Raw genomic sequence first — 25,272 nt, 5'->3', positions numbered from 1 at the left:
AAGGCAGTGGTCCATTCCGGTCGACGCAATAGCCCGATGCAGTGCCCAAGGATAGGCGCACAGGCGCTCACGTTACCAGGCATCAGAGTGAGCGATATGCTACGATATGAAGTAGCTCAGTCTATAGCATGGAGGTTTGATGAAGGTCACGGTGAGAGACAGAAAACAAAACGAAATCAGAGAATGTGAATTCGAACCCCGAAAGCCCCTATAGTAAGTATACGACTTCATTGAGTGGCGTTGCGTGTGGACCTGTGGGCCACACGATACACTACCCTCCTCGCATCATCATATTCACATCGACGTCTCATCTTACAACGATAACTTTCCTATACATAAAATCGTTCAACTAGGGTACAATGATAGCGACTAGTCATCTTTGCTGACACAGCCTGAGGTTCACTCCCTCACGGTGAACTTGTACCCATCGCCCCTGTCCAGATACACCACCTTACTATCTAGTCCCGCATTCGTCATCGCTTTTTTGAAGTCCTGCAGCAAATTATCATCTCATAATCAAATCGGTTCTGTTCCGAGTCAAGCAGAAAATAACACGCACCTCCAGCGGACTCAAGAACAGATCTACACCGTAGAGGTGTTATAAATGAGAGGTGTCCGTGGACGGATGCGAGGATCTACGACGCACCATAATCATCATAATGAATCGGAATCGTCACGTCTGGCTGAATAAGATGAACGAGCTGGATGCCCTGCGTCGCGTCCATAGTCACCATAAGCAATGGCATCGAAGGCCCCGGGATCGTCGTTCCGCCTAAGCACCCACCCATACGGACACATGTCATAAATCACAGAAAATATATCGTCCTCACAAATGCGACGAGACGTACCCAGATGTATGAGCATCAGATCCACATGCGGATACCTCTTCGGTATATCCTTCAACTCATCAACGAACAGCGTATCACCGCTCACATAAACCCGATATCCCACACCATTCCCCTCTCCTTCTCCTTCTCCCTCTGCCCTCTCCCCCATAAACTCAATCATCCATCCATTAGTCGGCGGCACAGCTTTTACAATCTCATTCACCTTCTCGATCAAATCGCCAGGTCCTGGAGGAACATGTTTTCCGGGCATAGCCGTCACTTTGATTGTCTTCCCCGTACCAGACGACGTAGACGACGAGTCGGCGACGTTGAGGAGGGCCGAGTACCAAGTATCGAGCGGCGTGACGGCCGTGAAGTTCTCGAATGGAGGTGTTTTGGTCGTTAGAGCTTTGTGGGCATGTGGGGTCGTGAGGATGGGAAGATCGCGTCGGAGGGTTGCTTCGACCTGGACCCGAGTAGGGTTATATATCATGATTAATACCCGAGTTAGGTTGGGGTGGGAAAACATGCACGCGTACATGTTCGTCAAAGTGGTCTGCATGGTAGTGCGACAGCAGAACAAGGTCGATACGTGGAAGGTCGTGCAGATCGACAGCAGGATTCGTTCGACGGGTGCCTGTTATGCCTGGTCCAAGATGGATGTGATCTACATGCATATGAACGATTAGCCACCCGTTCCAATATGAAGTATGAAATCGTTGTTTACCTCCGGCGTGAAGGAAGCTATTCCGGTCCCGAAAAAATTCATCAGAAGTGGACTTTTATTGGAATAAGGATAAGTATGGATGGATGAATGCTACACACTTCGGATCCGTCATTATCCTCACCCCCGCCCATTCAAGTATCGTCGTCGCAGTCCCAACGAAATAAATGCTCGCATTTTCCTTTCCTGTGTCTGCTCCAGAAGGATGGCTCTACAGTCAAACAAATATCAGCATCACCCATCTAGTCAACAACGAGAAGGCCGCGGGGCATGATTTGGTGAATTGAGAGTGTACTAATGCTTCAAGGCGTACCTTGAGCGATTTAGGCTCCGGAAGATTTTTCGCTAGATCATGCTGGTGATGGTGGTGGTGCACACCCGCTGCGTCTGCGTCACGGTAAGGAGCCTTATTGACCGACGGGTCAAGGGTGATCGTCGTCGTAGTTGTATCGGATGTGGCGGACATGAGTACTAGCTCTGATGTACAGATTACTGTACTTCACAAGTTGGCTACAACAGTGAGTTCGCGCTGGGGACCAAGGGGGGAGCCAGTGGTATATCAATACCAGCGTTCATATACACAAAAAACGTCAGCCCACACAGGTAGGCCTTTGCTTCGAAGCAGCTCACGCAGCGGCGTAGACGGCCATGATGAGCATTACGGTGACGTCAAACCTCCACCGAAAGCAAAAATAGCAACAGCGCAAGGGTAGGACCATTTCGGTCCATGAAAGTCGGAGCACCTTGAAGGCTTGAAGGATGCCCCAGAATGTATGGGGATATTTGGGTGGATGCGGGAGGATAGGGAGTCGGCGGGGAACGGAGGGTTCAATCCAACGTTGGCTTCGTCGGAGAACCGGCAAGTTGGCGAAGAGGGCCACAGTGGCGCAGAGTGTACGTGCTACAGGTCCACAACATCGTCGAATACATCGTGATAGCAATACAGGATATCTGTAACATGTAAGAAGATTGTCAGGAAGGTCAAAACAGGATAGAGCATTGGCGCACTGTTGAAACGTAGAGCAAGACATGCGAACGACCTGAGTCTTCGACGCCGACAAGACAAGACCCATCCAAACGGCTATCACACAGCACAGCAGATGGAGAATCCGAAATATATGCAGTTCATGCGATTGTGTATAGTACCATACCAAAATATAAGTATCCTCCCTCGTCACCATTACCCATCTAACAATAAATCACCCCAGCCCCTACCTCGACCCCGACCACACCCATACATACAACCGAACACTCTACTGAATCTTCAACGACTTCGCGCCTCCCCACTTCGCCCTGCTCTCGACCTCAGCCTCAGCCTTAACACCGTCGATCTCCGCCTGCTGAATCATTTTATCCTCGAGGTCCTTCATCTGCTGGAGCGTGAGGCCCTTCGCCTTTGCCTCTTTCATCGCGGTGTTGAGGCGTTCGCGGTATGCACGGTACTTGTCGTCCGTGCCGAGCATACGGTCCCACCAGCGGAAGGAGGTGGAGAAGTTGTTGACGAAGGCCATGTGGTGGAAGTCGTGGTGCTCTGCGCCGGACCAGAAGGGGAGGATGTGTTGGAGGGACCAGGGGAAGTCTGTGCGACGTAAGTCAGTAAAAGAATGCACCTACCCGAGATGGTAGCGAGGAGAAAGCGATTAAAACGTACCATAGCCGGAGTGAGCGTCGATGGCCTGAAAGAGACGGAGGGCGATCCAGATGTATACGGTGAAGATATGGAGGTTTCGCGTGAAGTAGCACCAGAGCAGAGGGCCGGCGATAGTGCCCGTACCGAGGATCATGACTTCAGCTGGATGAGCGTACTCGGCAGCAAGACCGAAGGGTGCGGAGTACTTGTGGTGGATCTTGTGGATGTGCTTGTAGAGCATGGGGGTGTGGAGGAGGCCGTGGGCGAAGTAGTGGAACATGTCCTCGAAGAAGAAGAAGAATGCGATTTGGGGGGCCATGATTTTCCATGATGGGAAGGGAACCTGCCAGGTGTCCATGCCGATAGCCTGGGCGACTGGGTGGAAAAGGAAGATCTATACCACAGCGTCAAGTCAATAAGATGAACCGCAAAAGGAAGAGGTGAAAAGACACGTACAGCAGGACCCTCGATGGTGAAGTGAGAGAAGAGGACGAGCTTGGTGCATTCCCACTGCTCCGCTGCCGTCGGAATTTTGCTTGGTTGGAGCTTCCATCGGCGGAAGTAAGGCATAGCGTCGATGATGATCCAAGGAATAGCGCGTCCGAAGTATACTACCTACAAGTTCCAAATAAGAGCGGCCGTTAGGACTCGTTCTCCGCACAACGCGTCGCGCGACTTCAACCAAAAGATGGTAAACATACCTCGTGAAGCAAGAAGCTGGCAAGACCGGTCGCGATGACAGGGTTGTCAAAGTAGAGGTACCATGAAGCCCAGAACTGCTCCATCCAGTTGAGCTGCGAGAAGTCTGTGCCGGCGCTGGCATAGAGCTCAGAGGCCGTCGGTTCATGGCTGCTCGGCGATGCGAAGGTCGCGTTGAAACTCATTTTGGCGGCGACGAGAAATGATGAACCGGGTCGAGGTCGGGGGGAACGATGGCGACCTCAGACGGGGACAGGGAGCTGGTATAAAAGAAGGGGAGGAGGTGGTGAGACCGAAAGAAGGTGGTCGTCAAAGTGAGCTGAGGATTTTGCGGACTGAAATAGTGGTGCCATCTGCGGGCAACCGCCGAATATGGCATTTAGGTAAGCTCCTCTCATGGTGCGCTTATTTCCTATCCGCACCACTTCCCTCGTCTCGCAGCGGACGGGCCAGCCTTTCAACTATCCTGGTCTAGGACCCCCACGGGCCCCCATCCAGGCATATCGAGACTTTTTCACCCGACTCTGGATTGTGCTTGACATTCTGGACGAATTTATTGCGGCGGCGCGAACAGCGAAGGTGGCGTGATCCCCTTCGTTCGATTTTCGGTGTGCTCCTCTTCTGCGTTTGTCATTTCCGCGGACAAAGATTTTGAGAATGGCATGTGTTCAGTTGGGTGCGCGAGCAGCCCTCGCCAAATGACAGGCAGCTGACAGAATTCATTGACTTTTCTGTTTCTTATTCAAGGGAGGTTGTCTATCATCTCAGCGAACGTTGAGACCGTGCTCAAATATACTCCTAGACCGTAACTGCAGCTCAAACATGAGAGATTTCTTGACATCAAAATCTCTCATTTTTCAGCTGAAGGACTTGAGAATAACCGAGGCTCGACGTTCAAAAGTCATCGGAAGCCGGAAAAGCACCGTTTGCGAGTTGTGATTACCTTTCGCCGCCTCGGATTGCCATTTGAGACCTTGGCTCCACGCTTGTTTTGTGGCTCGGAAGTCTCAAATTTTCAGAACAAAGGTTGATATTTTCAGATCGCAGATACGGTCTACTCAGGGTGTTTCCTTGTCTTCGAACTCGTGACTCCTGGCACCTTCCAAGCCGGAGCACTACGACGTGTAGCGCCACCGCGGCATAGACATCGCTTTCTTCTACCTCTCAGAAAGTCCAGCTGTTCCTCAACGGGAACGTGCTGTGTCTGTGTATCAATCTAATCTAATCTACTACGGGCTTTGGTTCTCTACCATTGTGGCGTTGTATCTGCAAGTCAGCCACTATATCCACGTTACGCAAGCCTGCCGAGACGTCTCCCGGTGGCTGATTCGTAGAGTCCGTTTGTCGTCCACCTTTCGTGTGAGGATGGACATGGATGGCAGGCTCGGGATAACCGTAGTCCACGACGTTCGATGGTGGCTTGAATGGCACTCCAGTCGAAGTGCCCAGTCCAGGAGTGGATCTCTTGCATGTTCAGTCGAAGATGCCTTGTCCAGCTGTGGTCCATCTAGGTCCCAGTTCGCCACAACATCTATATGGCAGAGTGGATATGAGAGTGTGGGCTACCCGCAAACCAAGCAGTATAAAACAGATTGATTGTCTGTGTCGTTTACACTCAAGCCGGTCTCATAACTCGCTATCGATTCTCCTCCTTCGGGTCCTTCCTCGTTGCCTATAAGATGTTCATACTTGTAAGTCACCGGCTCGTCCCACAACCATCCTGCCGCCGTGAATATTTATTAACTGACGTCCCACATCGACAGGTAACCGGTGCTTCTGGCTTTCTCGGCTCACATGTCGTCAAACAGCTCCTGGAAGCAGGTCATAAAGTACGAGGGTACGTCTTCCTCATGCATCATCCTACCCCCTCCGTTTTCACGAGGACATGAAAATGACATAAGTCTATGCGTTTGCTTTTTCATCACAGAACCGCTCGAGCGAGTAAAGCCGAGCATGTTCGTTCTGCGTACAAAGCTTATGGCGACAGGTTCGAGGTCACTGTCGTAGAAGACTTCAGTAATTCGGATCTCAGCGATGCTTTCAAAGGTCCTCCTCGTCCCCCTCCATCAACGCTCCACAATATAAAATATACTGACGATATTCATACTTGTCATTCTATAGGCGTTGACGCTCTGGCGCACGTCGCGTCACCGCTCAGTCAGATGTTTGAATTGAGTGCGGAGGAAGTCTTGAAGGTATGGAACGCACTGTTTCTGGTCAATCGACGGCTGATAATGACATGGCACGCTCACTATGGACTTGTCTGAATCGTCTGGGGCGGGTCTGTAGGGGGCTATTGACGGGACGATCCGAGTCCTTGACTCCGCCTCCAAAGCCGGCGTGAAGAAGATCGTCGTCACGTCCAGCACCTCGACACTTTCCCATCCTAACGATGTGTGGATCAGTCGATTCTACGGAGATCAAGGTGAGCTCAAATTCTATCTCGTCTTCTCCCTCCTTCCCCCCAAATGTGAATGCTCATCTGGTGTGATGACTATGTCGCAGATTGGAATCCGCTCACATACGAAGATGCGACGAAACCTGGCGCGAATCCTATGCATGTATATGCCGTGTCGAAGAAAGTGGCGGAAGAAGCTGTGAGGAAGTTCGCGAAAGAACATCCAGATGTGGATATCGCTACCGGTGGGTCCAATCACTTGTATCGAAATTCTCGTCATCTAGCTCTCTTACCGCTGCTTTCATGAAAACCTACTCATTCTGTATCCCTGTGCCTTTTATATATATAGTCCATCCCGCCCTCATCATCGGCCCTACCGGTCCCAGCCAGGTCCTCCCTACAGGACAGGCCGCCGACGGCTCCAATACCGCTATCTACATGCTCCTTCAAGGATCCCGGCAACCGCTCCCCGAGCCCAAATCCTTAATGTTCCCTCCTGTGTTCATCAACGTAGAAGACACCGCAAGAGCACACGTATTACTCCTCACCGGCACTAGCAGTACTCCTTCCCTGCCGGCAGGACAGGTCAAGAGAGTGGTCCTGTACGATGGGCTCATGAAGTGGCATGAGGCCGTACGTTATTTGGAGGAGACGAGGCCGGCGATTAGGGAGAGGTTGTTTGTGGTTCCGGAGGGGTATGAGGGGGATGAAGGGTGTGCGAGGTCGGATGGGACGAGTTCGGAGAGGTGGGTCGGGATGAAGAAGGAGGATTATAAGGGGTGGAAGGAGACTTTGGATGCGACTGTGGATTGTATTTTGAAAAGGGAGTCGGAGTTGGGTGGGGAGAAGTAGACGTCCGACGGAGAATAAGGTCCACGGGACTACCGCTAGACCACTCTAACTTGAATATCTTCTCGGATTTGTGGGTCATGACGCGCACCTTGCTGTTTTATAGGGATAGCTTATCTCTCCGTAGAGGTAGTACACTAATTCCTAGTCACGACATTTGTGCTATCTTGCGGTGATCTCAGAATTTGTCGTCCACAACGCCACACAACATAATTCACACAAGGTCTCCGCCACTTCCTTCACTCAGCCTATACCCACACTCACCCGTTGCTCACCCGCATATCGCCTTTTGGTCTTCCCCTTTCCATACCAAGGTCACCAAAGATGAAGCGAACATACCCTTATACAGCCGCTGTCGAGTGAGTTACCTGGTATCGCCGTGTGCCTTTACATCTAGAAACAACCTGGCCGGGAAGGGCCGCAGGCTCTCGCGCCTCTTTCCTTGCAAGTTGCGCTCTTTGACTCGTTGCGTTCTGATCATTCGGAGTGTCCCCGTGGTCCGCCTATTAGTCCCATTCTCGTCCTCCCTCGGTACGAGCTCGATGACATGACGTGCTTCAATACCATACATGTCTCCCGAGCACGCGATGCTTCCGAATAATAATAAAGACCCAAGCATATCCTCGACCATGCCGTGTTCGTCTTCCCCATCTTCCACTACTCCGTTGCCCACCTGTGTTTGCTGTGCTACTTCAACAGCGCCGAACACACTACTTGAACAAGTGGACATCTACACATCTAGAAATTGCTAAGTCGGACATGTCTAACACAGGGAACTTCTATCGGTGCGTGTATCTGCTTGGCCGTGCGTCGTCCTTGAGGAAGAGCTAACATATTCTCGTGTGTGGTACTGGATGGTTTGGCTCGCCTCGGGTTCTACGATCTGCAGGGAGCCGGACTTCGAGACGCTGCAGTTACACGCAGGTCAAGAGCTTGACTCGACCAGGGCTCGTGCCCCTCCCATCTATGCCAGCACTTCGTTCGTGTTCAATGACTCTGCGGTGCGTATTCTAACTTTTATATTCCTTCTACCCACTGGGTCACTTGGCCAGCACGATACTCTGGAGACATACTTCCGCTCTTCCTTCGCTAGGTCCGTCAATGCTGGCGTGTCGTACTGACGGCCTTACTTCCTGTTGCAGCACGGTGCAGACCTCTTCGGTCTTCGCACCTTCGGGAATCTCTATTCCCGCATCGGAAACCCCACCGTCGTACGTCTCCGCTTCCCTCCAAACGCACTCCAGCTCTGAATCTCCCACCGATTCTGGCTGGTACTGCGGTGTGGCGTGTGGCGTGCACGTAACAGGATGTTTTCGAGAAGAGGATAGCAGCGCTCGAGGGCGGAGTGGCCGCTGTTGCGACGTCGAGTGGACAGGCGGCTCAGTTTATGGCTATCGCTGCCATTGCGGGGGCTGGGGATAATATCGTTTCGACGAGTTACCTCTATGGTGGCGTAAGTGTTTCTCTGATATTCCCCATCCTACCGCCGCAGATACTGAGTTTTCAATGTGACTTTGGCTCTGCGTTTTGCTCGAATTAGACGTACAATCAATTTAAAGGTAAAGCCCTTCCTCTCTCTTGTCATAAATCAGAGCAAAAATAAGGAATGTGTTGATCTAATGGTTCAATCTCTGTGTTCCTCTTACTCTCCTCAGTGTTTTTGAAGAAATTCGACATTCAAGTCAAGTTCGTCACTGAAGATGACCCGGCCGCTTTCGCGGCAGCCATCGACGAGAAAACGAAGGCGATATATGTCGAGAGTATCGGGAACCCGAAGTATAATGTCAGCCCGATTGCAGACATCTCCAAGGTTCGCTGTTCACATTTCTTCGGCCTTCGTATCTAATACGAATCCATCATGCAGATTGCACATGAACACAAGATCCCGCTGATCGTGGACAACACATTCGGAATAGGAGGTAAGCGTCTCATCCCATACATCTCAGCTAAGCAAGCTATCGAGCTCAAATGACATCGTCCTCAGGATACCTCATCCGCCCCATCGAGCTCGGCGCCGACATCGTCGTCCACAGCGCTACGAAATGGATCGGCGGGCACGGAACGACAATCGCGGGCGTCATCGTCGACTCTGGAAAATTCGACTGGACATCCGGTAAATTCCCCTCCTTCACCGAGCCCGCAGAAGGATACCACGGCCTCCGTTTCTCCGAAACCTTCGGCGCCATCGCCTTCGCTATCAAAGTGCGCGTCGAAATCCTCCGCGACCTCGGCGCGTGCCAGAACCCGTTCGGCGCTTTCCTTCTCCTGCAGGGCCTTGAGACGCTGTCGTTGCGCGCGGAGAGGCATTCGGATAATGCGCTTGCTGTTGCGAGGTATCTGGAGGGGCATGAGAAGGTGAAGTGGGTTAGTTATCTTGGGTTGGAGAGTCATAAGAGTAAGGAGTTGGCGGATCAGACGTTTAGGGTTAAGGGGAAGTATGGGGGCGTTTTGAGCTTTGGGGTTAAGGGGGGCGAGGATCCGAAAGTGGGGAGTACGGTTGTGGACTCGTTGAAGTTGGCGAGTCAGCTGGCGAATGTTGGTGAGTACTCCTAGTGTCAGGGGTATCTAGCGATAGAGGATGCAGACTCACCTTGGCTGGTCTGGTACAGGTGATGCGAAGACGCTTGTCATCCATCCGGCCACGACGACCCATGTACAACTGACGGCGGTGGAACAGCTCGCGAGTGGTGTGACGCCAGACCTAATCAGGGTATGCATGCCTCTCCTTAAGCTCGAGTTCACTTCTGACAATCCTGTCCTATAGGTTTCGATTGGCATTGAGAACAAGGACGACATCATCGCCGATTTCGAGAACGCATTGAAGACCGTTCCTTGATCGTGATATAGACACGCGTTGTGAGAAGAACTTGAAAGCTGTATGTTTGTACTGGTATCTTTAATGATGTATGCTCGACGGGAGATCCAAAGTGACGGCGTTATTCGCTGGAGGGGAAGAACGATTCGGTTGTGAATATTGATGGATCGAACTGATGTTCAAGTGCCACAGGGGCTACTGGCTCAGGCAGTCCGGCAAGCTACTGGTGAGGGTGCAATGAATGAGCGAAGATGGTCTAGATACTTTCGCACCCTATTATCTAGCTTCTAACGTAGCATTAAGTGGACAACACTCAGCCAGATTCCACATACCAAAAAAGACCTGAACCGTGAACGACGATGTTACGGATGTGCCACAGAACCGGCAACTAAACCGGCATTTTTATCCCATGTGCGCTTCCTGCTTTGCTCCGTCCGCCGGTGGCCGTGGGCCACTCGGTCGCTCACTGCATCGTGCACGATATCGCTCGCGATAATGTTGGTCTTCGAGTCGTCGAGGCAGAACCTACGGGCTGCGGTACAATCGCCTCTCGAGAAACTCTACATAGCTCCAACCAACCCTCCTTAAAGCCTACCTCCTTACACTCGAGTATTTACCATTAACGTTGACCAAGGCCAATGGGAGGTTCAATCCACAAAAGCGCTGCAATCCTCGTTGTTGGAGGAGGTGCGTAGAATACCGCCCATTACTTCCATTACTCCGAGGTAAAGGTAGTAATTTCTGTGTCGAATATTCAGGTACTTGGGGATGTTCGACCGCATTACACCTCGCACGTCGTGGGTATACAAACGTCGTCGTACTCGACCCTTACCCAGTACCATCGACCATATCAGCCGGAAACGACGTGAATAAGATCATAGAACAGCGTATGTAACAGTATTTTATCCATATGATCGAAGTCTCGTTTACCATTTACTACTTCTTGTAGCCCTTCCACCTTCCGACGACGATAAAGGCGACACTCACGTCTGGGCTCAACTCCTCTACAAAGCCGGCCAAGCCTGGTCCTCAGATCCCGTTTTCTCTCCCTATTATCACCCTACTGGCTACATCCTCTCAGCCCACACGCCCTCCGTCATCTCCGAGCTCCGGAAACGTGACAACCTCGACAATGATCCCTCTTTTACTCCGCTTCACTCTGCCTCCGACTTTCGCGCAACGATGCCGGAAGGGGTCTTGACGGGAGAGTTTCCAGGGTGGAAGGGCTGGTGGAAGAAGGAAGGGGCCGGGTGGGTTCACGCGAGGAAGGCGATGGTTAGTGCGGCGAAGGAGGCGGAGAGGCTGGGCGTTAAGTTCGTTGGCGGCGAACAGGGAGAAGTGGTGGAGCTGGTTTATGCTGGAGGACAGGAGGGTCAAGGCGACGTCGTGGGCGTGAAGACAAAGGATGGGAAAGTTCATCTCGCAGAACGGGTCATCCTCTCCGCTGGGGCGAACAGTCCAAACCTCATCGACTTCAAGGACCAACTTCGACCTACGGCATGGACGCTCGCGCACATCAAGATAAACTCTGACGAACTTTCCCTGTACCGCGATCTCCCTGTACTCTTCAATATCGAAAAAGGCTTCTTCATGGAACCGGATGCGGATAAACACGAGCTCAAGATATGTGACGAACATCCGGGCTACTGTAACTGGGTCGGCACAGGATCTTCACGCCACAGCGTTCCCTTTGCGAAGAAACAGGTCCCTAAAGCATCAGAAGACCGCGTGCGCAACTTTCTCCGCGACATCATGCCCCAGCTCGCCTCTCGTCCTTTCGTCTCCGCACGTCTCTGCTGGTGCGCGGACACACCGAACCGAATGTTCTTGATCGGATATCACCCGGATCACCCCTCCTTGTTGATCGCTGCAGGAGGCTCAGGACATGGATACATGCATATTCCGACTGTAGGAGGGTTTATTGTGGATGCGATGGAAGGGAAGTTGACGGAGGAGTTTAAGGAGAGTTTTAGGTGGAGGCCGGAGACGGCGGTCAACAGGAATTGGGAGGATACTCAAGGAAGGTTTGGAGGCCCGAACAAAGTTATGAACCTGGCGGATGTGACGGAGTGGACACATATTGAGGGCAGCTTTGAGGACTTGTCCCGATAGGGTGCTTATTTGCTGAGTATATGTATTATTCATCAGTTACATCTGCATATGTGGACCTGCAAGCCTTAGAAGAATCAGAAGAACATGTACGATCTCGGCTCTCCTAGCGAAAAAGCCTTTCGCAGATACACTCCATAATGTCTATCGCGATAAACCTATACAGTTCTCTTTCTGACAATGTATCAATAAGAAGAAAAATCTGTACTCTTCACTAACACCTTACCGTGACAGGTGCCAGCGAGAAAGTGAGCGTTCCAGGAGGCCCACCCAGTATTCTGCTGCACAAGAAGACGGGTAGGGCGAACTACGTTACAACACTCTTGCGGATTCGGGAACAGTCGGAACCAGCGCAGGATGCCGACGGGCCAATCGTAGTAAGCGCCACCCAAGGCAGCGCCACACTTGATGCGCTCTTTCAACATTTCAGATAATGCAAGTACGCGTCTATATTGAATGGTAAACATCGAGGCCGCGGCTGTGAGCCTCAAGGTCAGTAAGCGTAAGTAAACATGCAGGTCAGTAAAGTATATATGCTGAGAGATCTCTAGATGCGAAAAGTGTAACTCCGTTTGTGGCGATGTGGTGTAGTGAGTGGAAATGTGTTTATGTGCACCAACCGTGGACTATTTTGATGGTCCCCGTCATATGTCCCTCCCTCCAAACCCTCTCCAACCAACTCGCTCCACCATCTTCTGCCCACTTACTCAGCAACCTCAGAACCTCCCCCAGAAGCTCTTCAGCACCAGATGCCTCGTCGCACACATCAGCACCACCGCCACCATGATGGAAGTACCGGCATATATTCCAACAGCCTTATAGCCTCCCGTGGCTGTATTGATAGCTCCTGAGATCGGCGGACCCGCGAGAGCACCGAACGAGAGCAGCGTCATGTACATCCCGGAACGCCGACCGACGTCACTCGTATCACCCATTGCGATCATGGGTGCTATGAGGAGACCGACAAAGGCACCTGAGGCAAAGCTATATAATAGTGAGGGCGGCAAGTGATCAGCGAGTGTGTTTCCATCACCGATCCCAATGATCCCAATGACCAGAATTAGGAGACAAAGTCACTGACCCATAGAATACAGCGATAATAATGAGGGCGGTCTGACCATAGACAAACGGCCAGATGAAGGTGAACACTGCGGCAAGCACAGTGAATGGTATCATGATGTTCAGTGCACCTGTTCAGATCACATCAGCACGGGGTCCTTTGAGGGCTAGAGTATACAGCCAAGCAATCGCTCGGTGTGAACCTACCAATCCTATCTGCCACAAACCCAGCCATCAGTCGGCCGAATCCCGAGGATGCATTGGCGATGGCGACGAGATAGAACGAGAAATCCGAGCTAACACCTTGCGTCGGGCCGCTCGCGTCAATATATGTGAGTACTGTATACGTCCCCACAACCGCCATGAAGTAAAACCGCCACGGATATACCATAGCGGATAGCAAGGCAAAAGCATAAAGACAAAAATAAAAATAGGCTGTCAGCAAGATTGTTTTGGAATTGGACGGGGCAATGTTAAAGCAAGGCTATCTGGCGAGAGGATGGGAATAGAAGGTGAGATATAAGGGCAGTACGGACCGGTATAAAGTCCGAGGAAAGCGACGAAGCTGGCGATGGTGTAAACGGTGAACGCAGGCGAGCGAAAGACCTTGAGGTTCAGTAGACCGCCCGAGACGTTCACAGGGGGCAACCTTCTCTTGAGCGTCTGCCACAAGGAAAAATCGATAGAAAGGGCGGTGAGTATGGCAAGGTCTGCTACTACATCAACAACCTGATGTGTCGACGCACCACGTTCGCCACGCCGAGCGTACATATCAGGATGAATCCGAATATGCGCATCGTCCATTTGAACCTAACGAAAAATCTGTGAGCCTCCTCGAAATATGGTAGCAAAATAGGGTGGGACATACCCCACCGTGGCGACAAGATTGCGAAACGCGATGGGAAAGACGGTGCCACCGATACTAGACCCACAGGCGATAATCCCGAGCGCCATTGCTCTTCGCCGCTTGAACCAATGTGAAATAATGCCCATGACAGGACCAAAGATGAATCCGCAGGAGAGCTATAAATATAAATAGTGTGGTGTGTCAGCATGGTGCAATAGGTCGCTTGAACAAGTGAAAAGCGGATGTGGAGCCATAGCGTAAACCGAGGGTGAAAGATGGGCAGACATATGAATGAGAAGAAGGATATTTACACCGACGGCGAAACCCTGGCACAGAAGGAATTGCCAGTACTGAGTGCATTGCGCTATGAGGAAAGTCGCAACGACCAGTAGCACACTAGCGGCGAAAAATGGGATTTTGAAATATCCGAGGTCGAACATCCGACCCGTGAGCAACGCAGGCAGAAACACGAGAGCATACTGTGAGACAGAAAGGTAATGATTAGCGTCCAGGCATCCTGCCGTGATGATCTGATAGAGAAGAGTTGGTCTCTACCTGGATGGAACCTATCCAGGCGCTGTTGATTGATAGAAGACCGTCAGCGGGAGATCAGCCAAAATAACGCATAGTTACAGGGAAGACGAGCGGAGGAAGTTGACGCACATCGTTGATGGCGTGGTGGTGGTGAGAACAACGCTCTCGTAGTAAGCTTGAAAGGCCTTGTCAGAAAGGTCAGCCGGACGGATTGCAGTGGGTAGGTAGGAAAGAGAAAGATGATACGCACTCCCCAACTATTGACGTAGCCAAATCTAAGCGTGAGAAGTAGAAAAAGACAGGGATTTGTGTTACCATCGCTCTAATCCAGAAAAGAGGTCGGTCATACTGGGAAGCTCACGCTGAAATATTTGCGCACAAAGCCTGTATGAGCATGAGAGAAGTGTCGGTCAGCCAGCCCATAATCATGTAAATTGAGTTCAAGAAATGTGACCAACCCCGAGGACGACCAACCACGCCTGAGTTCCACCATCTGGAAAGTCACCGTCTTCCAGCCGGTGGTCGCTTTCTTCAGGTGGTGAAATCGGAGCCTCGGTGCCATACTTTTCCATGTCCAGATACCTTCTTTCCAAATCTCGACCGTCATTCAACGTAGCGTCATAGCCCGCCTCCGCAAGTGAACCTTCTCGTGTTGGTCCTTGCACTGGCTTGCCGACCGTGGCAAGTCCTTGAGGTTTTTGCTCCTCCAGAGACATGAGCAAGTGTCAAATGGAATGAACTGGGTGTCGTGAAGGTCGTGAACAAGATACAAGAGACGAATCACCGAAACAGAACCAGCAGCGAGCTTTTCAACCCCCTGGGAGTCTGAGTAAGTCGACCGAGGTGTGACCACTGGCCAAAGAAGCCCTTGAAGCAAAACATGACTCCGGCCCAAGGACAGTCCGGTGAAGCAGGTTTATTGACGTGTTGGTGTGGCGGCAACAGTGGCCCGTGGGCCGGCGGCAAATGAATTTTTGCGACGCGATCGTCTCATGATCTTGGCGATCTGACCGCCGGCTCTACGTGGGCCCATCCACAGAAGGCCACGAGTTCGGAACACCGCAAACCAACCGCAAACGTCTAAAAATGAAAGGTCAGGTTGAGGTCAGTCAAAGGACATCGTCTTCAACTTGTACAGCTCGAGGATATTATGATAGGGAACGTACAGGTTCGAGGTAAGTAAACCTCTGCAGCCTAACCATCGATTGCTACTACTTACTTACCGGATGTTTGATCCTTCAGTGTCCGAAGGGATTCTACTTGAACGTTGACTGGGGGAGCTACCTTCGGTAGCAGCAACCTTGCTGGGAGAAGAATATCGTTTGAGCTCTCGTCAGCCCTCAGTGCCACTCACTCAGTTGGTAATTGCGATCGCCGGCTCGAACAATCTCATCTATAATATCTCCGCATGACCCTTCGTACGAGCACAGTTCCCTGCGGGCCTGTTCGTCTACTATGGAAGACACGAGACATTTTCTCCCCCAGTTGATTTACTCCAGATGGTCTCTCTGTCTCTCAAGATCAAGCTTGCAGCATGACTATTTGGTACTAAGTATACTAGCGGCCATACAATTATAGTACAGACTTGCTGTGTGCTTACCGTGGCCATGCCTGGTAGGCCTGTTCTATAAGGTCTGTGGCACCCCGCTCATATTTCAGGATAGTAGCCACTGCTCATGAACAGAGTCATAGATTACAGCCTGAGTCTCACCATCAACTTTACACTGTATTGATTCCGAGAGGTGGAGCCACACAGAAGTACTATCACCTGTGGCCCGACGTGAAGTTCAAGCACGTTCAGCATTGTACTTACACCATGTCGCACCCTACAATAGCAATTTTACTGCATCGCAGCCGCTCACTCTACCGTAAGTAATTGGGCGACTAGAATTACAAATCGGAGAGCCTCCGGATACATCCACGAAAGACCAGCAGAATACTAGACTCGTCGCATGCGCATGGGAAGCTCGAGAAGTGTAGGTACCTCAAGTCGTAGTATTTACGCAGCTGAACCTACGGTCTCATCTCTAGCAGCATTGGAAATGGAGTGCGCTAATGCTAGCTATACCATCGAGCTCTCCAACGCACAGGACAGCGAGAGCTGCAAAGATGGCAATCGCGTAGAGGCCAGGTGTTCTAAGTACCAAGGTCATGAACATCTTGCCCGAGGAGTCACTGGCGTGTCATCTACCACTCCGTCTAACGACTTGAAAGACGAAATTACAATTCAGGACATACACAGATGGTCATTCTCTAGCTTCACCAAGCCCCACTGAACCTCCATGCTGGGTTGTCTTACGGTGCGCGCATGCTTTTCATCGTAGTAATCCTGCAGCGTATAAATAAATGATTTGCCGCAGCATTCCAAGAGCATGCTGCACCAGTAAAGGACTGCCGTCCGCGCTCACGGTAGGAGAACAAGTTCAAGCCTCTCGATTTCTCGAAACCTGGCATGCGACAACGTCGTGTGGCGGCTGCTTGACTGACATCATGCCCGCATACAATACGCGCTAGCGCTTTTCTTCCCAAACATGTTCAATGAAACTAACAAGGTCTCAGTTCTACTAATAACTCGTGTTCTCACTACTCTGTTACCAGCGTGATTGAGTACGGCCAGCGGTCTCCATCCTCCTTAACGCTGGCCCTGCAATTCCCGGTGCCTACCTCGTTCTCCTTGTTCTTTGGAGGTACAAGTATTTTGCCCTTGAGATATTACACGCTTACTCATGCTGGCATTTTTTTTTTGCCAGCTTTACTAATCCCACCATCTCTTACCTGTTATGCTTCGAACAGAGCACGAGTACTGTCCCCTTCCTAACGTTTCCGTCAGAGTGACACTTCGAGCTGCATTGTGACTGGCCAGTGGCCATTTATAGCGAGAGATAAACAGATCATATAGGTTTCAGAAGATCGACTCGTCTTGACTCCTCTCTTGCATGTCGGACTGGGCCGAACCTGAAGGATGTAAGAAGACACCGAAAACCTTTGGGGTCATCATGAATACCGTCCAGTTTTTGGGTAAGCATCTAGCTTTCAGTCCGTGGAAGCATCCTGGTCGGAAACTTACTTCGCGTTCAATGGAATCTCGTCGGATTTTCTGGCGTCGTGGATGGTGATGAATGAGCCCTTCATTCTGAGACACAGCCGGAGCTGTTGAACATGCGGTGCAACCTGAGGGCAAACGGAACCTGTTCTGAAGGCGTATATCCGTTCAAGGCACGATACTGCCTAAACGTTGACCTCCAAATGGGCTTGACACTATGGTTCACGCCTCTCCGAGAAGCCTCACAACGCCGTTTACTTTGACAAGAATTTCACCTGCCATACGCTAGATTTGATCTTCGTTCCCTCCGTTCCACGGCCAATCACATTGAAGCTGCATCACGACATCTTGGAGCTTGGCCTGCTCAATCTCTCTTGCAGCGGTAGCCTTGAGGATCTTCTCCTTGATATCAGCGTCCGATGGTGCTCGCACACTTTAAAGCTAAACTGAATGTGGACCCTCGGCGAATTTGTGATTCAGAGAGGGGATCACACATGATCATCATGGGAATGTGCCCGTCGGCCCCCAAGGGTCACACATCAGCGAAGCTGACAGCCCCTTGAGCCCCTTGGCGAGCCTTGCAAGCGCTAGCAAGCTCCTCCAAGCTTCGGCTAGCTCTCCAAGAGACTATCAGCTTCGCTGATGGCAGCGAACGAAAGCTGTTTCACAACGCGTTATTTCAGCACTCCATCATCATGCGGACCCTCATGTTCTCGGAAATGGATACCCTTTCATAGCATATCATCTACTGCGCAATGCTTTCTTTGTCTCTCACCATCGATGATGCTGTTTATTTTTCTTCTGTTCGTGTTCTCAGGCTGTGGGATGCCGAGCTTCAAATAGCCATACTGTTTTCTCAGAGCATGCACGGACGATAACACAGGCTACAGCGTGACGAACCTCAGACATTCTCTTCCTCAGGCTGTCCTCGTCTTGATCATATGTACATGCAGGATCCGTCTGCCGAACCAAAGCTAGAAGTTTGTTTTCAAAAATTTCGCGTCTAAATTCGTCGGCGTTCGCTTAGTCCTTGGGGAAAGGTTGTGGACGCAACAGGTATCGACGAGTAGAAGTAGCTAGAGAAAGCGCCCGTTCCTTTCCTTTTATATAGCAGGTGAACTAGCAATCCCGTCCTTGAGAACTTCGCTGGACTTGGGGCCATGATTGAGCTCTCTAGCGCTCTCGTTCTCTTGTTCCTCACATTCGCACCTCTTGCTGCCCTGCGCACGTTCCGTCGCCTCCAACACAACTCCTCCAGGCTTCCTTACCCACCAGGACCACCTCCCCGTTTCATCCTGGGAAACCTTTTTGATTTACCGAAGGCCCGCACGCATTTAATATTGGCGGAATGGTCTAAACGCTATAACAGTAAGCTCATTCGCCGTCGTTGCTGCTACTCCCTTGATCATAAAATCTCCTGTTCTAGGCGACATCGTGTCGTATCACGTTCCGGGCGAGCATACAATCGTCATCAACTCTGCCAAAGCGGCGAAGGAGCTATTTGAGCGACGATCGACCATTTACTCGGATAGACCGCACTTCGAGATGGTATATCTGTACGCTATTCCTCCTCTGTTTTGTTTGGTTCCATATAGTACTTACAGTGCTTTCCAGTACCGGCTGGGACTTCAATATTACCTGGATGCCTTATTCTGATTCATGGCGCGCCCATAGGCGTGTCATTCATCAACACTTCCGCCAAGAGGCCGTAGTAGGCTATTATCCTCTTCTTACCTCGCGTAACAAGCGCCTTTTGCGGAGTCTTTTGGCAGATCCAAACACAGCAGTGGAACAGATGAAGCAGTGAGTACCCATCCGCCTACAACAAGTCACGTCTCGTGCTTATTCAGTCTCACCCGTTGTGGTAGCCATACTGGCAGCCTATCGTTGAAGCTTGCATATAATCGTGAGGCCAGCCTCAACGGAGATCCATTGATTCAGAAAGTGGAGAATGCAGTGTCTGTGCTTGGTCAAATCGTCACCCCGGGAATCTTCCTCGTGAATACTTATTCGTTTTGTGAGTATCTCTTCGACTCTTCTCTATAGTCGCTCTTTCCGAGTTCATATTGACCAACTTCTCAGTGAAATACTTTCCCGAATGGGTTCCCGGAATCAAGGACTTCAAGGATTACGCACGAGAGTGCAAGGTATTGACTACCGAGATTGAGTACGGGTTGTTCAACGAGACGAAACAAAACATGGTGAGTCTGATGTCCACCATCGTAGGATAAATCTGTGCGAGCCACTCACCACAGTCAACGTTCATTCAGGGAAATGGAAACCCTCCGAATTCTCTACTCGCAAAGGTTCTCGACAACAACAAGGATGGTGAGTTTGGAGAGTATGTGATAAGGCGCAGCTTTGCTACCATACACATAGGTGCGTTTTCGTTGAAGAATATTATACAGTAGTCTTGCAACACCGTCTGCTACTTTTTAGCGGCGGCGGACACGGTATGTATTTTTTGAATTATGTCTCAAGTCGGGGGCACTAAGACCGCGCCCGACGCTCAGTCTATGGCGGCTTTAACAGGCGCCATCATGGCCCTGGTCCATCATCCAGACGTTCAAGCCCGGGGTCAGGCCGAAATGGACAAAGTAATCGGCAGAGATAGGCTACCCGATTTGGCCGACAGAGAACAACTACCGTACATCTCCGCGATCTGTAGAGAGGTGATGCGATGGAGGTTGATCGCACCATTGGCAGGGAGCCATGCCACATCAAGTGACGACGTTTATAACGGCTATTTCATCCCTAAAGGTATGTTCACCAATACGTCATCAGGAGTCTCGTCTATCCCATTGATCGGGTTTACTTACCTGTACAGGTTCTACAGTTGTTGGAAACGCTTGGCGAGATCAAGTCCCTTCTCTTCTACCGCCATCTATCTTGATCTTACCGTGTTTCTGGATAGGGCCATCCTGCACGACCCCGAGGTCTATCCTGATCCAGAACGGTTTCTTCCTGAGAGATTCATCACACCCGAAGGGAAACTCTCAAAAGACGAAGTACTAGCGTCCTTTGGTTACGGACGAAGGTACGCATTTTCGTAGTCAAATGTCTCATCTTCTTTATCTCATTAGTTCTTGCATCAGGATATGTCCCGGAAGGTATCTAGCATTTGCTACGTTGTGGTCTGCAGTAGCCTGTATCCTAGCCGTGTTCGATATAGTGAAGGCTAAGGATGAGGATGGGAATGAGGTCGAAGTTAATACCGAATACGTCGACAGTGGTGTCAGGTGGGTTTGCTTCATTCTTCTTTTTATGTCTCTTCGTGTCATGATGTTTGTTATACCCTCCGTAGCCACCCGGAGCCATTTGAATGCGCTGTACGGCCAAGAGACCCCAAAGCCGAGGATTTGGTGAGGAATCTCGAAATTAGTGACTCAAACTTGTGAAAACATGAGCAGCGACTAGCTTTAAAGGCGGGTATTTGCATCTATGTATAGTGCAAGTAGTGCTGAGGCGGCTTGTGAACTCGACTGGTTCGGAACGTCAATACAAAATACCTACATTCGTCTCTGGAAATATAGCGGCTGTGTAACACCACAGTCTCAACCGAAATGGCGCCCGACGCGACTAGTTGTGCAATTCACATACATGGAGGCACTGGACAAGTTATCCGATAGCAAACACCGTAGCGATGAAATGAGCGATATGTAAGACAATAAATAGTGTAGAATTGCCACGGAGTCCGTTCATGTCAGTCAGTCATCCACCGGAAGAACGTATCTATGAAAATTCCACCATTCGCCAACGGATGTTCACGACGATATCCGAACGACAGTTTACTATCTTGGCTACAAGTGATCCACTGTATAGACGTTGGACACGACATGAGCAACCTCTTCTTCTCGAATTGGTCTCGGTCTCGGAGTCGCTCCAAGTCGAACCTGCGCGGAGTTCGAATTGGGAAGAGGTGCATCCCACAGTAGATCGTTTGGCTTAAACTACTGCATGGACATGGCAGCCTTCCTCCTCGTCTCCCTATTGGAAAAACTCAGCAGCTATACTAATTCACGAGACCATATAATCAGAGTACCCTCTAAGTATGTTCGGTACAACATGTTTCATTAGCCTCGGAGAAGACAGTATGTATCCTCGTAAAGGAGAAGGATATACGCGTCGAATCATATTCATGTGACCCCTGATTATCCTGCAAAAATGTAAGCGGCAAATGTCGAGAGTACGGTTTGATTCGATCGGAACGAAAGTTCGTCTCCTAGTCACATCATATCCCAAACTCAAGCCCCATCACAATCTATATCAAGTACTCACGAGCTGTGGAGCTCAGACCGGTAGGCTCCAGCTCATTGACAGACGGTGCAAGAGACATGTTGGTCACGATAAACCCTAAAGTCAAAGGTTGGAGCGTTATAAGTATAAGTACACCAAGAGATGTTGATTGCCCCCGGAGAAGGTGCTACTGTGAAATGGCACGGTCAGACTACTGCAGCTGGCAACATCGTGCATGGACCCGAACCGACTCGAATCGAATCAGTCTCCATCGATGTCCCTGATATATGAATAAGGACACACCTGTGCGACACTTGTACCATGCATGCGTATTTGGGTGTTGGCAAGACAGGTCTGTTCGCTACAGCTCCGAGGATGTGTGCATGAATGATGCACTCTTGGATCAACGTATATTGGATCCGCGGCAGTTTACTACTGTCAATCCTGAAGAGGCCTAAAGACCTGATGCATCAATATAGTTACACACCATTGGGATACTTTGTTAGTACTTCGAGATTGGGGCGGAACAGATGGCATATCATGCACGTACACATCCAGATACCCCAGTCCCAGTACGACCCGTGCACAAGCCAAGATCCAGACATCCCATACTTGGGGATGTAGGATCAGAGACAAGTAGAACCAAGATAGAACGACTGGATCATCAACCGCGGTAACCAGCCGCGATAGTTGATGTGAGGGCTAGTATCATCGCCCATTTACGGTGGAGTAAAGTAAGGGTGACGAGAATTTGACCTGAGTCAACTGTTTGCAAGGACGAGGTTTGAAGGATCACCGAGTACACCGATAGGCGTAGTAGCCAGTTTGACAACGACACAGGAGAATTCCCTTTGTGGTATCGTTCCGGGTCTAGACATATAAGACAAACTAGAAAAGGGAGGCCTGAGGATGTGGTTAAAGGGGGCACCGCTGTTGGTTTCATGAAGACAGATGATAACGATGACGCCGTCGTCGCAGCACTCCCGATCCGCTCAATGGTGACTGGATGAAGAAAGCCTAACTTGGATCTATCGGTGACAATGATAAATGATCTACAGCTGTAGGCACTATGGGAGGGATTTCGATATATGCCTTTATATTAATTGCGTCGATCTGGAGCCCGGACGGAGGATTCAGATGAGCGATGGGCTATGACTACAGCCCTTCAAGTAGTACTTGATAGCTTTGGTATGGGTCGACGGAGTCCCTAGAGTAGAGCTGTTATGTTACACTTAGGCGTCGTCAGGGTCAACACACGTCCAAACCTTGATTTGTGAGGAACACCTCAGTGGAAGAGGGACAGGTGGTGGTTCCTTTACAGCGATTTGCAGAATCGTAGTCGCACCTCGATTTCGCGCAGAGAAGCTCTGCTCCACACGAAGCCTTACCCGACGCTCCCGACGGGGCTGCCACGAGCTGGGCCACATCGCTCTTGCAGGCCCTCAATGCACAATACGAGCTCATTGCGCATTGTCGATGAATGCCATTGGTATAGCGAGACCCCGCGAGTCAGGGGCCCACTCGGCCAGATTTTGTCCAATATCCTGAGATGGAATGCTACTCAGTGGTCAATTGTGGCCACGCCATTGAAATGTGCCGGGGGTGGCGTTCGCTTCTCCAAATGGCAAGCGGTTGCGTCAAGAAACGCTGGTCGCTCCATCAAGAGAAAAAGTGGGAGCGACTACGATTCTGCAAATTGCTGTAACGGATGTGGAGAGTTGCTTTATTAGGTGGCATCCAAAAAGGGCAATATTGTGTCGGGCCGTGACCTGCCGTCGCCGAAATGTGTACGGTTGCCACAGAGTTCACGGTCTATTGACGCGCGTCGCGCGTTCGAGCCATTCTCATGCTCGCCAATCTTGTGCCCCTCTGACCGATTTTCTGAATCATTCTCTGCTGTTATGAAACCTCATGGGCCATTAGGATGCTCGTGAATGCGTATCCAATGACATCCATCCCTTTTTATGTAGTATAAACCGACTTCAGGCTACGAAAACGCACAAAACGCACTCAGCGGGCAAAAAAGCTAAAAAAAGGCATTGCCGGATCCGGGATGCACCCCGGAGGTGGCCCAGCCGCAACCCGCCGCATGGGACCCGCCACACCGCTTCAACTTACTCTTCTTCCAAGTACTTGGTGGACTGGTCTCATTGAATTCACTGGGGAAACTATAGGTAGGTATGTTATTTGTGATGTGTCTATACCCAGACGTAGCTTCGGATCATCGTATGCACGATCGAAGACACTGTTCTGGTTTGGTCGCGACAATCGAGTTGAACGCGGCACCTTAGACTCCTACACTCCTCGTAACGAGTAATAGATACAATGGATGGGCCACCTTGCGGGTCTCCTTATATGCACGGTAAATTTTATATAGCATATATATTTCCTGGGCCATTTGATGCGTGACAGCTTCAGTCCTGGATTTGGGCCACTGGATTGCCACACCACACGAGAGACCGGAGTGGATACCGACGCCGTCTCATTTCCGGCCGACCTCCGGGATATCCCGGATTTTTTTTGGGCTGGCCGAAATGCGATTTCGGGCTCCTGTGGTATAGGTTTGTGCTCTAGGCAGCAGATATGAATTATGGAGACCAAATGAGCTATTAGGGGTTTTATGATACGGCCCCAGAGCTCATTTCTGTCTGGCCAGAGAATGCTCCACCTCGAGCGCCGGCCCCGCATATGACGAAGGCAGCAGCAGCCGGCGTATTCCGCCTCGAGCTCTCGGATATTGCTGAAGGTGCTACAGCACCTCTTCGTTTCAAACAACTTTATGCCGGGCTTTGGAAGCGCGATTGAATAGCATCCCGAGAGTTGTACGAGAAAAAATGGCAATAAATAAAGAGCGGACAAGACGCAGAGGCGGCGCGAAGTCGCTCGTGAGAGAATGGAACCGGGAGCCACCTCGATCTCTGGGCTCATAAAACTCTGTCCCCAGGTCGTCGAAGCGCCCGTATCATAAAACCTCTATTCAAAGCACTTCTGGGTTCTCCAAAATGTGAAAATCGGCGCAGGAGAGGCACAAATCGAAGTTTGACATCGTCTGCATTCGAGCAGCGCGAACGCGCGACGCGCGTCAATAGACCGTGAACTCTGTGGCAACCGTAAATGTGCCTCCGGATCGGAAAATAGATTGATCAGAAGCGGAATTTGTCGAAGAAAGGCAACGTTCATTCGTTTCTCCTTGAACGAGTGCTCTTGCCTCTGCCCTTGGTTATCATAAATTCTTTCGCGTTCCCATCTACTAGCTAGCATTCCCACTGCTTGCGCCCGACGGAGCCCGACGGGCGAAATAATGGGACGAAGAGATGAGAAACGAGGGCCTGAACGGGAAAGCAATGCGGAAGGCAGCTGGGGAAGGCTAACGGATGGCGACGATCGTGACGGAGTGTTCACTTTATCTGCCTTAGCATCTTGACAGCGCTCGCGTGCGTTTCCATCCTCCTTATAAGAACCCATCGAGCATGCATATGCTCTGTTGGTCTGTACCCCCACG

General features: G+C 50.8%; 7 protein-coding genes across 7 annotated transcripts; 4 read left to right on the top strand and 3 right to left on the bottom strand.

The window, feature by feature from the left end:
• Positions 1-399: 399 nt before the first annotated feature.
• Positions 400-2,017, bottom strand: STEHIDRAFT_148194 (Metallo-hydrolase/oxidoreductase; the record flags this gene model as incomplete). The annotated part of the gene is made up of 8 exons (XM_007306007.1): positions 400-492; positions 560-582; positions 647-772; positions 849-1,293; positions 1,367-1,494; positions 1,555-1,571; positions 1,653-1,762; positions 1,865-2,017. The coding sequence occupies 8 exons, from the start codon at positions 2,015-2,017 to the stop codon at positions 400-402; spliced, it is 1,095 nt and encodes a 364-aa protein (XP_007306069.1).
• Positions 2,018-2,655: 638 nt separating this feature from the next.
• Positions 2,656-4,193, bottom strand: STEHIDRAFT_122854 (C-4 methyl sterol oxidase). The gene is made up of 4 exons (XM_007306006.1): positions 3,883-4,193; positions 3,638-3,796; positions 3,203-3,575; positions 2,656-3,130 (listed from the first exon to the last, which is right to left on the bottom strand). The coding sequence occupies exons 1-4, from the start codon at positions 4,063-4,065 to the stop codon at positions 2,805-2,807; spliced, it is 1,041 nt and encodes a 346-aa protein (XP_007306068.1). The 5' UTR covers positions 4,066-4,193; the 3' UTR covers positions 2,656-2,804.
• Positions 4,194-5,497: 1,304 nt separating this feature from the next.
• On the top strand, positions 5,498-7,279 carry STEHIDRAFT_169785 (NAD-P-binding protein). Its single transcript, XM_007306005.1, has 7 exons — positions 5,498-5,571; positions 5,644-5,717; positions 5,808-5,926; positions 6,002-6,075; positions 6,170-6,305; positions 6,386-6,523; positions 6,628-7,279. The coding sequence occupies exons 1-7, from the start codon at positions 5,560-5,562 to the stop codon at positions 7,128-7,130; spliced, it is 1,056 nt and encodes a 351-aa protein (XP_007306067.1). The 5' UTR covers positions 5,498-5,559; the 3' UTR covers positions 7,131-7,279.
• Positions 7,280-7,781: 502 nt separating this feature from the next.
• Positions 7,782-10,078, top strand: STEHIDRAFT_169784 (O-acetylhomoserine ami). Its single transcript, XM_007306004.1, has 10 exons — positions 7,782-7,912; positions 8,017-8,128; positions 8,270-8,338; positions 8,434-8,580; positions 8,668-8,686; positions 8,783-8,937; positions 8,992-9,046; positions 9,112-9,666; positions 9,737-9,837; positions 9,892-10,078. The coding sequence occupies exons 1-10, from the start codon at positions 7,887-7,889 to the stop codon at positions 9,961-9,963; spliced, it is 1,311 nt and encodes a 436-aa protein (XP_007306066.1). The 5' UTR covers positions 7,782-7,886; the 3' UTR covers positions 9,964-10,078.
• Positions 10,079-10,445: 367 nt separating this feature from the next.
• On the top strand, positions 10,446-12,138 carry STEHIDRAFT_169783 (FAD dependent oxidoreductase). Its single transcript, XM_007306003.1, has 3 exons — positions 10,446-10,629; positions 10,701-10,829; positions 10,892-12,138. Exons 1-3 carry the CDS (start codon positions 10,581-10,583, stop codon positions 12,052-12,054), a joined length of 1,341 nt encoding a protein of 446 aa, XP_007306065.1. The 5' UTR covers positions 10,446-10,580; the 3' UTR covers positions 12,055-12,138.
• Positions 12,139-12,767: 629 nt separating this feature from the next.
• STEHIDRAFT_60488 (MFS general substrate transporter) lies at positions 12,768-15,063 on the bottom strand (the record flags this gene model as incomplete). The annotated part of the gene is made up of 12 exons (XM_007305696.1): positions 12,768-13,035; positions 13,133-13,241; positions 13,318-13,449; positions 13,647-13,773; positions 13,857-13,920; positions 13,979-14,133; positions 14,269-14,436; positions 14,513-14,534; positions 14,621-14,676; positions 14,742-14,766; positions 14,853-14,875; positions 14,950-15,063. The coding sequence occupies 12 exons, from the start codon at positions 15,061-15,063 to the stop codon at positions 12,768-12,770; spliced, it is 1,263 nt and encodes a 420-aa protein (XP_007305758.1).
• A 3,631-nt stretch (positions 15,064-18,694) lies between these two features.
• STEHIDRAFT_132449 (cytochrome P450) lies at positions 18,695-20,932 on the top strand (the record flags this gene model as incomplete). Its single annotated transcript, XM_007306002.1, has 11 exons — positions 18,695-18,902; positions 18,961-19,090; positions 19,149-19,337; positions 19,415-19,551; positions 19,617-19,735; positions 19,805-19,913; positions 20,016-20,294; positions 20,362-20,386; positions 20,449-20,571; positions 20,630-20,773; positions 20,839-20,932. 11 exons carry the CDS (start codon positions 18,695-18,697, stop codon positions 20,930-20,932), a joined length of 1,557 nt encoding a protein of 518 aa, XP_007306064.1.
• Positions 20,933-25,272: the final 4,340 nt, after the last annotated feature.

The sequence above is a fragment of the Stereum hirsutum genome (genome assembly GCF_000264905.1).
Source record: "Stereum hirsutum FP-91666 SS1 unplaced genomic scaffold STEHIscaffold_10, whole genome shotgun sequence".
Classification (NCBI taxonomy): Eukaryota; Fungi; Basidiomycota; class Agaricomycetes; order Russulales; family Stereaceae; genus Stereum; species Stereum hirsutum.
This window is presented reverse-complemented; position numbering and strand designations above follow the sequence as displayed.

What these genes read in the sequence shown, in the direction of transcription:
- STEHIDRAFT_122854 (XM_007306006.1), bottom strand. Translation starts at nt 4,065, where the DNA reads ATGAGTTTCAACGCGACCTTCGCATCGCCGAGCAGCCATGAACCGACG. An exon ending in CCAGCTTCTTGCTTCACGAG is followed by an intron (nt 3,797 to 3,882) that starts GTATGTTTACCA and finishes TGGAACTTGTAG; the next exon opens with GTAGTATACTTCGGACGCGC. An exon ending in TCACCATCGAGGGTCCTGCT is followed by an intron (nt 3,576 to 3,637) that starts GTACGTGTCTTT and finishes GCTGTGGTATAG; the next exon opens with ATCTTCCTTTTCCACCCAGT.
- STEHIDRAFT_169785 (XM_007306005.1), top strand. An exon ending in TCTCAGCGATGCTTTCAAAG is followed by an intron (nt 5,927 to 6,001) that starts GTCCTCCTCGTC and finishes GTCATTCTATAG; the next exon opens with GCGTTGACGCTCTGGCGCAC. An exon ending in TCGATTCTACGGAGATCAAG is followed by an intron (nt 6,306 to 6,385) that starts GTGAGCTCAAAT and finishes ACTATGTCGCAG; the next exon opens with ATTGGAATCCGCTCACATAC.
- STEHIDRAFT_169784 (XM_007306004.1), top strand. Translation starts at nt 7,887, where the DNA reads ATGTCTAACACAGGGAACTTCTATCG. An exon ending in TCGTGTTCAATGACTCTGCG is followed by an intron (nt 8,129 to 8,269) that starts GTGCGTATTCTA and finishes TTCCTGTTGCAG; the next exon opens with CACGGTGCAGACCTCTTCGG. An exon ending in TGACGCCAGACCTAATCAGG is followed by an intron (nt 9,838 to 9,891) that starts GTATGCATGCCT and finishes CCTGTCCTATAG; the next exon opens with GTTTCGATTGGCATTGAGAA.
- STEHIDRAFT_169783 (XM_007306003.1), top strand. Translation starts at nt 10,581, where the DNA reads ATGGGAGGTTCAATCCACAAAAGCGCTGCAATCCTCGTTGTTGGAGGA. An exon ending in AATCCTCGTTGTTGGAGGAG is followed by an intron (nt 10,630 to 10,700) that starts GTGCGTAGAATA and finishes TCGAATATTCAG; the next exon opens with GTACTTGGGGATGTTCGACC. An exon ending in GAATAAGATCATAGAACAGC is followed by an intron (nt 10,830 to 10,891) that starts GTATGTAACAGT and finishes TACTTCTTGTAG; the next exon opens with CCCTTCCACCTTCCGACGAC.